This window comes from Trachemys scripta, chromosome 10 (genome assembly GCF_013100865.1).
Source record: "Trachemys scripta elegans isolate TJP31775 chromosome 10, CAS_Tse_1.0, whole genome shotgun sequence".
NCBI lineage: Eukaryota > Metazoa > Chordata > Testudines > Emydidae > Trachemys > Trachemys scripta.
Genome location: NC_048307.1, coordinates 9,771,591 through 9,785,791, shown reverse-complemented (window position 1 = coordinate 9,785,791; position 14,201 = coordinate 9,771,591). Strand labels below are relative to the sequence as shown.

The following is a 14,201-nucleotide window of genomic DNA, read 5'->3' as shown; positions in this document are numbered from 1 at the left end:
AAGGCTAATCTGCCTTCCTTTCTGTTTGCTAGTGGTTTTCAAACTGGGATACCCGAGCTCTCTGCAGGGGGTATGCAAGAAAATTCCTATAATAGCTGACAATGCATTTTATATAGTAAGACCTGACAATCTAATCCTAGATATATTATAACCCTATCTCGGATGGGGTATGAAATAGACTACATTATTTGGAAAGGGGTACGCAGCCTAAAAAGTTTGAAAACCATGTATTCTGCCAGGAAGACCGTACTGTGTACTATTGCTGTGTATTTGACAGTCCTCTATTTTCTGTCTCACATTCGCTTTGTGAAGCGCTTATAGTCTGTATAAACTCAGCAGGAGCCCTGGCTTAAAAGGCAGGCTTTAGAACTGGCAGTGAGGAATGTGCAGAAAGGTACATTTGTCTCTCAAATTGGGTGCTGTCAGCTGAAATCTTGATGAATCCGAGCTGACAGCACAAGCAGCAAGAAGTGGGCCAAAATATTCCAGATCTGACCCTTCCAGCAAGAATAAACCAAAAGCAGCAAGTGGGGAAAGAAGATGACAGTTTTCATCTGCAGCTTCTCTGCACCTGCAGCTACAGCTGCTGTTTTTTATTTTTATTTTTTTTTTCTTCTTGCTGGTTTCCTGGCTCTGACCTCTTGTTAATTACCCTGGACAGCCTGCCATTTTATGTTGCCCTGTGACCAACCCTCCGTGCAGTCAGTGTTTCTTGTTGTAGCTCAAGCAAGCTACAGTCTCTTTGTGATGTACACAGATTACCTACAGATTAAATCCATGATATCTGTGGTCATGTCCCTGTACCAACCCATCATGAAACCTGCCATTAATACAATTTGGTGAGCGTGATCATGAATTTAGCACTGGCACTTTCTGACATTAATTTCAATATTCCATGTGTTGTTTTCTGTATAGTGCACGAAAACCATCTCACAAGTCGTCATTTCTGCCCTACATAAGTGGGCCCTGTTTACACAGCATAGACAGAGGAAAGTGAATTTTATCCTTGCTATTTTCTTTGTATTCCTTTCTGTGCATGCTTCTATGCAAACAAAATGTGCCACCCATTTTTCCTTGGGGCTCAGATATGCAGCCCTTCTATATAGTGTCTTTGATGCTTGCTTGTTTTTCGTGAGGAATGCTTTTAGGCAGGACATGTTAATGGGCTCCCAGCAGAGGCATCAGTAGGGGATGCTGCCTTTTGATTAGTCTGGAAATGCTGTTTAGTTTGCGATCATTGACCACTTCTATCTTACAGAATTTGAGTATCTTTTCTCTCTCCCTGTTTTGTGTTTTCTGCTCATTTAGTTTCAGTTCTCACGGGGTTTCTTGGGAGACGAGCTTTATTTTCCCAGGATTTCAGCCTTTCCGTCATCTTTAGCAGAAAGAGATGTTCTCCATGATACAGATGTCTCATTTCCATGTGGGCTCTGCAGAGGCTCTGTCCTTTGCAGCAGGAGATGTTCTGATGCTGTTTTCCTCTGATGCCTCTTTGTATGCATCTTGGATTCCACTTAATACAGTGTGCATTTGGCCAGCTGAGGCCAAAATTGTGCTTTTTGCTTTCAGCCCAGATGTCATCTTGTTGAATTTTTGCTTTAACCTCTTAGCCTGAAAAGTGCCAAGATTTGGCATGGCGGAGAGGGAAATCAGCTGCCTCCAAGTCCCATGGGGTCACTCAAATGTGAACAAGGCCATCATAAGAGACTCATGGACTGATTCGCCACAGTTAGATCAGTACACAGCTGTCTGGGAGCACTGCCTCTGAGCCTCCCAGTGAAGGAGGAGAGCAGGAAAAAAAATGGGAGAAGAATATACAGTATTCAAATATGCATATAAAAAATACTAACATACACTCCACGTCCTGGAATACACTTCACATCCTGGAAGCCAAGTATTTGCAGATGGAAATGATTTAATTGGCATCTACAGTAGACAGAGCAGTCGAGTAATAAGAGAGTAAGTGCCAAATGACAATTAATGATAAAAAACCAAAGCTCTTAGGTACAAGCTCCAACAGGTTAGGCACTGTGCAGATACCTTCGGGGAGTTCTGAGGCCCCTGCATAGTCGCTTGGCACAGCTCACCTTTCACCAAGCTAGAGGAGGAGCCATCGTTTTTGGGGAGGTCGGAAGGTTGTTTGTTTGTTTTTTGTCATTTCCTAAAGAGTTTCTCCAGAACCGGATGCTTTCACAAATTATCTGGCCATGCTGAATGCTAGTGCTTACGATGGTACATTGGTGCTCTATGCACTATAACTGAATTGTGGTTTCTCAGCTCTGTATGAATATAGTCTATTATTCACTTATAATTCATTATTGAGAAGGAATTAATTAGTATCCAATAAAATTCTCCCACTGATTTTGATTAAGACAGTACCACATGGAAGCCAGCTGTAGATGGCACATTAATAATTATACCTACCTCTCCCAAAGGCTACATCTACACTACAAGCCAGGGGTGTGATTCCGAGCTCACACAGACATACTCGGGCTAACTCTCATCAAGCTACAATGCTAAAAACAGGCCACAGAGGCACGGGCTAGGTGCCCCAAGTGTGTATTCACAAGGTTCAGGTGGGTTTGTGCTCCGGGCAGCTAGCTCATGCCACTACAGCTGCTGCCGGTGCTACTGCTGCTACACTACTCCTTTTAGCATGCTAGGTCAATGATAGCTTGTGTGCGTATGTCTAGGCGAGCTGGGAATCGCATCTCTAGCTCGTAGTGTAGATGTACCCTCAGTGAATAGATATCAGAGTGTGCACAGACATCTTTGCCTGTCTGTTTCCTTGTCCTCTCTCCTACTCCTTACTCTCAACGTGGCTGACTGATTTCATTTCAGCCAATAGGGTGCAGATGGTTCGTGCACTCGCAGGGGAAAGTGATGACTGGTCCTGATACTGTCACTCGGCAATAAGATGAGCTATTCATAGGTAGGGAGGAAGAAGTGAAGAGCGAGGAAAAAGTAGATGTCACAGGAAAACACATCACTGGCTATGCCTGTATTGGTGCAGTCATTGGCAAGAGCTGCTGTTCTCTACATTGTTGGTTATAAATGAACATATATGTGAACACTTCAGCTCCAATCGCTTTTTAAGAAGTTTGACAACCCAGGACTATTTTCAAATTTCCCATAATACTAACCCACTAGTCCCTCATTTGTCTCCTAAATAGCATTTGTGTCTTTCATCTTACCAATAAAATACTTAAATTGTCAGGCATTTTCTTTATTTGTTGCTTCAGTGGCATGCACGCACCTTTGCTGTCAGATTAGAAACTGACAGCCACAGCCAATCAAATTCCAGCCTACCATAGTTTCCTAGGTAACAAACCCATAATCATGGTAAACGGCTGCATACAACAGAGAAAACAAATAATAAAAAAAACCAACCCTACAGCATTTCCATGTAGTCAATAGTTCTTCTTCGAGTGCTTGCTCATATCCATTCCATTAGGTGTGTGCGCGCCGCGTGCACGATCGTCGGAAGATTTTCTACCCTAGCAACACCGGCGGGTCGGCTGTGGAGTCCCCTAGAGTGGCGCCTTCATGGCGCTGAATATATACCCCAGCCGACCCGGCGCCCCCTCAGTTCCTTCTTACCGCCCCTGATGGTCGTTGGAACTGTGGAGCGCGGCATAGCTGTCCTCCACTCTCCCTAGCTTAGTTTGTTGTTCACAGTTGTAGTTATAGTTATAGTTATAGTTATAGTTATAGTGTTTATAGTTAAAAAGTTTGTTCACTGAAAAATGCAGTTTTGGTCAACCTGAAACTGTTCCCAAATTTTACATGAATTCACCAAATGGTTTTGGCGAGGGTCCGAGAGCCTAGACTCCAGCCCAAACCCAACTGTCTACACTGCAATTTTGTAGCCCCGTAGTCCGAACCCACAAGCCCAAGTCAACTGATACCCGGCCAGCGTGGGTGTTTTATTGCAGTGTAGACATACCCTATGAAACTTGTATCATCTACGTCTGGCCCGGAGGTTGCCAACTTTTCTTTCAGATATGGACTTTGCCACTATTATCCATGTGTAAGCAGGGTCTGAATGAACTCTCCCCGACAGCTAGTTGAGAGTGGGAGCGACTTCAGGAGCAAACTGTATTTACATGAACACATCTACTCTGCCAAGATATCCAGCAGATATAGTGGTGTTGCTCAAAGTGATCAACTTTGCCTGGTGTTGGGCTACTGTAGCGGGGCGACGATTCACCTCTGCGGCGCCTCCTGATGGTCATCCAGGGAATTAACTCTTTCCACTCAGGAGCGCCCTCTGCAGCCCGGTGTCCCACTTGCCACTGGCCACGGTGTCCCTCCCGGACCCCGGTGCCCCTTCTCTCGGGGTTCTGCCCCCTACAGAACCCCTGACCCCCTATCCCCACCTCACCTCAGTCTTTGGCTACTGCCAGTCACCGTCTAGCCCCTGCTCATTGGAGCAGACTGCAGTATAATTGCCGCTCATCATCGGCAAGGAGGGTTTGGACCTGCTGCCTCTGCCTATCCTTAGGCTGCCCTCCGCAACCCCAGTACCTTTTCCGGCCTTTAACAAGGCCTGCAGCCTGGGAGTTTTCCAGGCCAGAGCTCCCCAGCTCCTCTGGCCTTTCCCCAGCCCTGCTCCAGTCTAGGTACCCTATTCAGCTCCCAGCAGCCAGGCCCGTCCCTTTCAACATCTTGAGAGAGACTCTGGAGCTCTGGCTAGCAGCCCTTTTATAGGGCCAGCTGCAGCCTGATTGGGGTGTGGCCCCAGTTGAGGCTGCTTCCCCAGTCAGGCTTTCCCCAGTCACAGCCCTCTCCTGGGCTGTTTTTAACCCCTCCGGGCAGGAGCGAGGTGACCACCCCGCTACAGTCACTTTAGTACTGAATGCAGGGGTGGTGAAATGTTGTTATCAATGTTGCTGTCTTTATTATATGAATAAAGGGGAGCAGAACTGTGCTTCACCTGTCCCAAATGAGGGGGTCACTCTCAGCTGAAAGGACCTCGTTAAGCCAGAGGCTCAAATGCCAGAGCCCTGTGAAAGCAGGAGGGTGGGGACAGGTGTTCTAGCCAAGAGGTTTGGACTCTCCCTAAGGACTCCAGGTCTGGTTTAACTTTCCTCCCCAGTGTTCAAAGATAGAGTAAATAGGCTTCATTTGGAGCCTTTTGTTATTTTAAGTACTCAATACACTGAAATCACTTGTGATGCGGCAGCGTTTCTGCCCAGCCTGCTGAGAGCAAAAAATCAATAAGAGACTGACCTGCAGAGGTCACAGCAGAGAGGCAGGTGATGGGCGACCGGCGAAAGTAGGGAGCAGTTGGCCAGCAGGAGCAGCCAGTGAAAGTGGCAAGCAGGCAGCTGGTGGGGCGGCCAGGCGGTGAGCAATCGCGGCTGACAGGGCGGCCAAGTGGTGAGGAACAGCGGCTGGCAGGGCGGCCACCAGACAGGAACAGTGGCAGACAGGACAGCCAACCAAAGCAAGTCTCAGATGGCGGAGCAAGCAAGGTGCCTCCTTCCCCGAGTGGGAGGTGAACACACACAGTTGCACCTCTGAACCCTGGGTCCTCACAGGTGGGGAGGGATAGCTCAGTGGTTTGAGCATTGGCCTGCTAAATCCAGGGTTGTGAGTTCAATCCTTGAGGGGGCCGTTTAGGGATCTGAGGCAAAAATCTGTCTGGGGATTGGTCCTGCTTTGAGCAGGGAGTTGGACTAGATGACCTCCTGAGGTCCCTTCTAGCCCCGATATCCTATGATTCTAAGGGTAACCACTGTGAGTGTGGGAGCAGAGCGGGGCACGCTAAAGGAACTCGCTGTAGAACTCAAGAACATGAGGCAGAAAACTCTGCCCCATGCACTCTGGGGTGGGTGTCCTGCTCACAGTTTTATGTGTATCAATTCTGCTTGTGGCATTTTCCCTAATTAATGTCAGGTGACTTTTCTCCTTTCACTAAAAGTTTCTTTTCTACTCTCAGACTCTGTGCTTGCGAGTGGGGAAGTATTGCCTCTCAGAGGCGCACAAGGGTGGTGGGTAATTTTCCCAGGTTACTGGGTGGGGGCTCAAGCTGGTTCTGTGTTGTATTGTTGAAAAGGAACCTGTAGATATTGAACCCCACCCTGGCTGCTGCCGGCTCCACCTGGCAGAAGGATTACACATGCTTTTGTTGCCTCAGGATTAGACTATTGCAATGCACTCTACACCTTAAAACCATTCAAAGACTGCCGCTGCTGCAGAGTATAGTGGCTTACCTTCTGAGCAGGACATCTTGCTGGCAGTATGTTATACCAATTGTGATGGGTTGCCCCCCACTTCGAGGTGCCACCTGATGTACTGGCAGGGCCTGCCCATTCCACTAGCCTGAGCTCCCTCACCCTGTCCTGCAGTGCCAGGCCCGCAAGCCTCCTGTAGCACACACACAGGTAGGGACATGCCCAACAGCAGAAAGATACAGACACAGAAATCAGCTCTGCATGGGAAGAATCAGCTAGGGGACTGCCCAGCACTCAAGTGCCCACCCCCTCTGGAGTGCAAACCCAAAATGGTATTGTCTTGCGCTGAACAGAGAACTGTACAGCGAAAGCTCATGAAAATCGCCCCCTCCCTTAATGTGGAGGAAGATATGCACAGCTTCCCCCCCCTCCAGTTATGAGTTGCACAAACTGGTTTAGAGAAAACAAAACAAGTTTATTAACTACAATGGATAGACTTTAAGTGACTATAAGGGATAACAAACAAAGCGGATTACTGAGCAAATAAAACAAACAAGCAAACTGAGCTTAACATATTAAAGAAATTGGTTACAAGTAGTAATTTCTCACCCTAAATGTTGTTTTAGACATTTCTTTCACAGGCCAGACACCTTATACAGCCCAGGATCAGCTCTTCTGCCCCCCCTCAGTCCTTGTTTCTTAGATGTTCTCAGTAGTCATCCTGGGCGGGGATTCAGTGAAGAATTAACCTGATTAACGTACTTCCCTGCCTTAAATAGGATTTATATATAGCGGGAATCCTTTGTTTCCCAGTTTAATCCCCACCCCCCACCCCCACTAGTGGAAAAAATACTAGTTGTCCAAGGTGAAATCCAGTACCAGGTGACATGTTCACATGACTCTGCAGTGTCAAAGCAGCCAGGAGTCAAAGATTGTTTGCAGCATCCCAGGAAGATGAGAGATCAGCATCTTCAAAGTCCTATTGTTCTCACTAATGGCCCATCCAGGCTGATTGAATTCTGCCTGGTCTGCATTCCCCAGGTATAAACCCACTTGTAATTGTTACATAGGCAATATTCCTAACTTCAGATACAGAAATGATACATGCATCCAAATAGGATAATCATATTCAGTAAATCATAACCTTTCCAATGATACCTCACATGACCCATCTTGCATAAAACACATCTTAGTTATGCAGTATTCATATCACAACAACGTCCCTATGAAGAATATGGGGCATAGTGTCACACCAATGCTCTGGGATCTGTGCTAGCTGCCTATTGGTTTCCAGAGAGAGTTTAAGGTGTTGGTTACCTAAATGGCCGACGGGACCGGCCTGCCTGAGAGATTGCCAATCTCCCTGTGCAATACTGCCATAGCTGCAGTCAGCAGAGGCACTAGAGATGGATCCATGTGTTATAGGACTCTGGAAGTCCCCTTAGATCCAAAATAGCCCAAATCTGGTGACGTTCCAGGCAGGCTGCAATAGACATCTGTTCAACAGGGTTTTGGATGAGGTTGACAGTTTGCTTCTCAGGATGATGACAGGGTGGAAAGGAGCATTTTGTAGTTAGCAGGCTGGCTGAGTTCCTTTTGGAGAAATTGTTTAATGCTCCTGGGTTTGGTTTTGTTGTAATTATTAATTATGTGTCAGGATGCCCGGAGCACTGCGTAGGCATCTATTTTATTATTCAAAGTGAAATAAATAAGTAATAAAAATACAATAGCTCTGGTAGTGCCAACCCACTGTTAAAAGCAGTAGGATATTTTTTGCAAAATTTCACTGTTATAAAAAATGCTACTATGTTATAAAAAACTGCTCTGCAAAGATTTTCAAAGCACAGTGGTTAAAAGGCCTAAGACTTGTCTACACACTGTTGCTGGTAAAATGGGCACTGAATTTACTAGTGTTGATGCAGCGTTACTGACAAATGAATAGGATGAAGGATGTGACATCCTTTTTTAACAATAGTTTACAGGGCATCTGATGCTTGTTCTTTGGGGAATGTTAAAAAGTGATTAAAGAGGGATTTGAAGGAGGAGAGGGCAGTTGTGTAACATACAGGAGATGAATGAACATGTGTTTGCTGTCACAGATCATAATGACATGGAAACTTCCTAAAGATACACCAACACTTTAAATCTAATGCCAGTAACTATAAACTGCAAACTTTAGTTATCCATATATCTGTTGTATTTCTTAAGCAACTACTGCTTTGGTATCTAAAGACTTTCAGAAGCAACCAGACTATCAAAAAAGAGAAAAACCATTTTTGCATGACAAGCCCAAGGGTGTTAAGAAAAGACCTAAATTATGGAAATGTTTGAGCAAATATTTGTACATTTCACATGATGTCTGTTCTTGGTGGGAATAGAAATACAAGACAAAGGTGCACCTGAAATGCATCCCTCATCGAAGGCTTTGCTTTTGTCTCTGTGTTCTGATGGGATCTACAAACCAGTTGAGATTCTATCTGTTGGGTAACAGCAGCACCATTTCAAAAGCAGGGCAGACCTACAAAGCTTGTTTGATTGCACCTAAAGGAGCTTCCAGACTCCAGCTAGCTGGTGGTGGGTGCTCCTTAGCTGGCTAGCCACCTTGCACAATTGGTTGATGGAATAAGAGTCTATCTGAGCACAGGCGAACACATGGACCATCCCAGGAAAGCAACTCCACCACTTTGGAAATACTCTTTCAGGCCTGGTGCTCAGTTATCTTTCAATATTGCTAGTTTTGTAAAACAAAACCCGTTGAACTTTATTTGATGCTATTCTGATGTGTTATCAATAAGGGCAATTGTTCTGTGCTTGAAATCAAATGTGATTTTGTTTAATTTCCTTTATAACGACATAGCTAATTTCAAAAATCAGTTGGGCTTGCGAGCAAAACCCAGTCACATGCGGGTGCCTCAGTGTTATCACGATAAACACTGGATAGCAAATTTGGCTCAAGCCAGGGAATTTGCATGAATATTTTTTTCCTACATATCGAAATGTGAAAGATACAGAGAAACTTTTTCTGTTCAACATTTATTAAGATTTCACTTGTCTTGACATTGAAACTGTGAGCGTTTTGATGAAATGATTGAAGGCTTTTTATTTCACTGGGACATCTGTACATTCCCTTGCATCTTCTACTGAAATAGAGCTTGTTACTCTTACAGCAGTGAATTGAGACAGATCTCTCTGTCTCCTCCAGCAAGGGTCCATTGGGCAGGGCTCTCTCTCCAGCCCAATTCCACTATCACAGAACTGTGCTAAATCAGAGCACAGTACTTTTCTACGTGGGCTGAACTTAGACTGCAGACCTGCCTATCCTAAATATACAGGCTTGTGGTGTATGTGGTGGTGGTGATTTTGTATAATCTGTATTGGTAAATAACAACTTAAATCATGGATGCTAATGGCTGTTTTCTCTCTAATGCTGCAGGCCACTGACTCGGATTACGAAGATGAGTTGCCAAAGCACTCTTTTGTGAACCATTATATGAGTGACCCCACATACTACAATTCTTGGAAGCGTCAGCAGAAGGGTGTGAAGCATCCAACGCCCTACAGGTATGAAGAGTGCGCGGCGAGTGAGACAGAACCCTATTTCCAGACTGTCATCACAACGCAGAGCACAGGTGGGGTGTACACCCCAACAGGACAGCCTGCTCCCGGCTCACGGACTCCAGTGACAGGGTTCTCCTCCTTTGTCTGACACTGGGAGGGACCTGACAGCACAGCGGAAACTCCTGTCAAGATGAGAATGACCTATCACAGTGACTGTGTGTGTGATCGATGCAGTGAACTGTGGGTAAATTTCTCTATCAGGGTAGAACAGAGGTGAACATGAATGAGTCTATTTTTCTGAAGACAATCAACTCTTAAAACACGGAGCTGAACGTGCTAAACTTTTGTTTAAAAAAATATTCTGAAAAGGTACAATTTTAACCACTTGTGAATAGTAGGGGGGGTTTTTAACCACTTTTGTAACACTGCTTCAGGAAGCAGTTCCCATATTCTTCTTTCCTCTTTCCAACCAAGGAGGTGAATTCCCTTGATGCTGTGGGTGAGTTTGTGTTGTAATTTGAGGAGAAAACACCGGAAACCTCCCAAGATCTCCCCTACCCCCATCAGGATCAAGTAGGAATATTTAAAGAGGGGGGAATGTTTTTCATGAAAAGCTACAACATTCTTTCCCCTGCTCCTTATCACCATTCTGCCTCCACCTTAGAAACACCAGCTGATTAGTTTACAGTGGTATCACTTCTCTTGCCTGTAGGTTCGCTATGGGTGTTTCTGATAACGAATATCTTACCTGCTTTTCTATCCGACTCAAACAGGGTTCTTGAATTCCTAAAATATTCCTATCCTCGGGCTCCTCTAAGAGGAGACAGCTTGAAAGTTCTGTAGATGGTACTGGGTGAAACAGCTAGGATGCTATTCTGATGTGGTATCCATTTGTTCTTGGTGTGGCTCTAACCCGCCTTTGGTAGACTGCATGTGCCATTTCAATTGCAAATCTGAAAGGAAAAAATAGCAAGAAGAGGAAAATTTGAATGAACATGACAGTTACAAACTGGGGAACCTGCTAATTGATTGATTGGTTTTCAGTAATCAAAGTTGTCTTTCCTTGTCGATAGAAGCCAAGCGCCTTCCTCCCCGCCATGCCACTCTGACTTGATTCTGCAGCACTGCCCACTGCTCTGTAAAAAGTACATATTGTTAACAGGGTCGGTTTGTTTTTTATTTAATACAAAGACACATCACACGAAGGGGGTGAGTTTTGGTGTCCACCGGTGCCTTTTATTGATTGTTGCAGCTTTGTACAAGAGAGAAGCAACAAAATGTCTCCAAATAAAGTTCAACGGGTTTTCAAACGTTAGGGTTGCGAATTACCTCGTGCACATTTACAGGCTCGCTCTGTGCACCAAACCTCCGGCCTTTAGAAATGAGAGAGCTTTTTTTGTTTGTTTTACATCCGTTTTGTACTGCCCCATTTTTGACCCGCAGCACTGCAGGCTTTTACCCAAGTCTGTTGTGTTTCTCAGTAAGTGGTTGTTTTCAAGGGGAAGCTGTCAGTGGTTTAAAGAATCCTAGTCCAGCTTTTGGATTTAGCAACAGTCCTGCGACACCATTTCTACATGAGGTGTTTGAAACAATTAGTGTGGAGTAATCATGTCCTTGGCACTGCTGCCATCTGGCAGTTCCTTCCAGGTGTGTTTGGGGAACAGCCATGAAAAATTGGCACTGCTGCAACTGATGAAGGCACCTTTGGGGGCGGGTGTGGAACAGCCTTGGCATTACTATCATTGCTATTTGTCCACATCTCTCAGCAGAGGCGTGAAACAGCTTTGGCATTGTCCCGGCTGCTCTCTGCCAATGGCGTTTATGGCAGGTTTGAAACAGTCATTGCATTATTACTGCTGTTACCTGCCAGTGTCTCTTCAGGGCAGATGAGGAACTGATTGGGCATTGGCACTTCTTCTGGACAGGTGTGGTGCAACCACAACCTCAGCACAGCTGTTATCTTTCAGTGCCTGCTCAGAGCGGGCGACCTTAGTTCTGCTTTATCCTTCAGTACTGCCTCCGGGCACTGCAGCTCTGGGTGCATACTCTGTGTAGCCTTGACATGGGATTTATGTTCCTTTCCAAACGCTTCGGAAAAGAAAGCGATTCCAAACCCAAAACTTCAGAGAGTGCGTTTAACAGCTTTTGAAGTTGAGATAACTATCCACAGTTCTTGGGATGGAAAGTGTCTTGGAGAGACGTGTGCTTGAGGGAAGAAAGGAGCCTCCCTCTCTTCCAGTACTGCTTGTGCACAGGGGACAACTGGAACTTACTGTGAAGGTAAATGGAGAAATGGAGAACATGGAAAGAAACGACTGCACTTTCTGTGCACTTTGACTGTTCTCTTAAGCCATATGGACATTGCTTTAATTAATTAACCGAAAAGAATTTGTTTTGAATCTATTGTTTGAATTTTTGTTTTGTTTCTTGGGGAAAATTACATGAGTGAGGGTTTTGCTTTGATTTTTTTAATAGCCTCATTATTTCCTGTGAATTGATTTTTTTCAGCTTTATTATTTCCTGTGTCTGAGTATGTATTTTTAGATTTGTTTTGGGGTTTTTTTGTACAGAATTGTTTCTACAATGTCACTGCCCTGGCAGTGTGATTGCTGTTGGAATTTTAGTAACTGCGCTGATCCAATAGCCTTGAGGGATGATGTTACTGGAGGCATGTTTCAAGGCCCTTTCTGGTAAGATACCTGGATTGGAAGGTCTTAGATCCAAACCTGGAAAGGCTTAGGTCCAAAGTCAGTGTTAGCTTAAGCAGGTGCACCACCACTGATGACAACACCAGGTCTGAATGTGGCACATGATAGAGCACTTCCTGGAATAGTGTTACCACCACATTGGTTTGTATCCCAACTTCCATTCTCATTGAGCAAACAGCTAGTGAACAGTGCATGATCAAAGGAAATGGACCTTAATGGTCACCATTTCCCTGTGGCTTGAAGAGGGGAACGGTGAGAACTTGATAGGGTGAGGTGAAGGGAATATTCCTCCTTCCTTCGACCCTTCTGCTAGTTAAACTGTCAGGAATTTTGTTGAGTTTGTTGAGGGCCTGCTGAATTGGCTGTATGAGAACTCTCTTTGACTCCCAAATAAAAATGTCAAGTGTGATTCTTTTAGGACCTGTTGACACTAACAGAGTAAGTTCTACTCAGTTCTACTCTACCAGTCATTTCCACATCTGTACATGTATTTAGGTTACCCTATCCATAAAGAATGGAAGTGCATGGCCTTAGTTACTCTTACCAAATGGGAATATAACGTGCATTACCCCTCCCACTATCATGTATCATAGTTAAACACATGATAAAACTGAGCCTCCCGTCATCTGCTGTTAGTATTCTGTAGCTGAAAAAGTATGATTAATAGTTGTGTTTTATTTATTGGGATTTAAGGGATTTAAGATAAATTGCCATGTCTGGCATGACGCGCCCCATCAGTTAGCAAGAAAATCCTGTTTCAAAGCTGTGATCTTTGGGAAGCAGATCCTTTAAAAGTTATGTTTCAAGTCTGAGGAAAACTCAAGACACCATTCCACATTTTAGCCAATAAGACCTGAGTATGCAAATAAACTAAAGTGCACTATAGGTTGAGATAGCTGTATGTCAAAATCCTTCTACCCATCACACCCACCTTCCACCATATCACTGTTCAGAACAATCTTTTAATTCAAAGCTTATATTTAAAAAATCTGTTTCGCTCTTTTGCTCCCTCCCTCCCCCGTGGATCTATTAAAAAACAAAAACAGCATAATTAACGAGTCCATGCAGGAGCACAGAGGGACATCTCTGATCTGATTTTAATGGAAACATATTTTTCTTCTGGTAGCCTTCAAATATATCAAACCTCACACAGGAAAACAGTGCATAATATTACATACCCATCTCTGGGCTCAGATGACGCTGCAAACCTCTCAGTCAATGATGTCATCTTTGATGTGAGCATATAACCTGAATCTCAAGTTATCCGTGTAACAAATCTAACTCTGTTGGGAAAATTCACACATTAAAAACACCTCTACAAATCTTTTGTATCATTCTGCATAATTCTAAGTATGGATTTTTCTTAACCTCTGGTTCTGTTTCATAAACAACACTGTCCCCCACCAAGCCTCAATCATTCACTCACTCTTTTGAAACGCTCTACAAGATCTCTGTTTAATGTATCCACCGAGAAACAAGGTGGGTGAGGTAATATCTTTTATTGTACCAATTTCTGTGGGTGATAGAGACAAGCTTTCAAGCCACACAGAGCTCTTCTTCAGGTCTGGAAAAGGTACCCCCAGCATCACAGCATGATTTTTAGTGTCTAGCAGAGTGTGTCCTGGTCTGTGCGGAGCTTGTTTCTGGTCTTCAAACTCCTCTGTCCTTTAAACAACACCCCAGCCTTTCCAAGTTCATCACCAAAGCAAGCTCCCCACGGACCAGGAAACACCAACTCAAAGCAGCAACAGATCCT

At 44.6% G+C, this 14,201-nt stretch overlaps 1 protein-coding gene across 2 annotated transcripts in view; it reads left to right on the top strand.

Annotated features, from left to right (window-relative positions):
• The window catches only part of SDK1 (sidekick cell adhesion molecule 1), a 646,617-nt gene extending 632,649 nt beyond the window's left edge, over positions 1–13,968 (top strand). For both annotated transcript variants that reach the window (XM_034784003.1, XM_034784002.1), the window contains one exon: positions 9,613–13,968. In XM_034784003.1, coding sequence (XP_034639894.1) covers positions 9,613–9,885 — 273 coding nt within the window. In that variant the 3' untranslated portion in view covers positions 9,886–13,968. The remainder of the gene's footprint in view (positions 1–9,612) is intronic.
• The last annotated feature ends 233 nt before the right edge of the window (positions 13,969–14,201 follow it).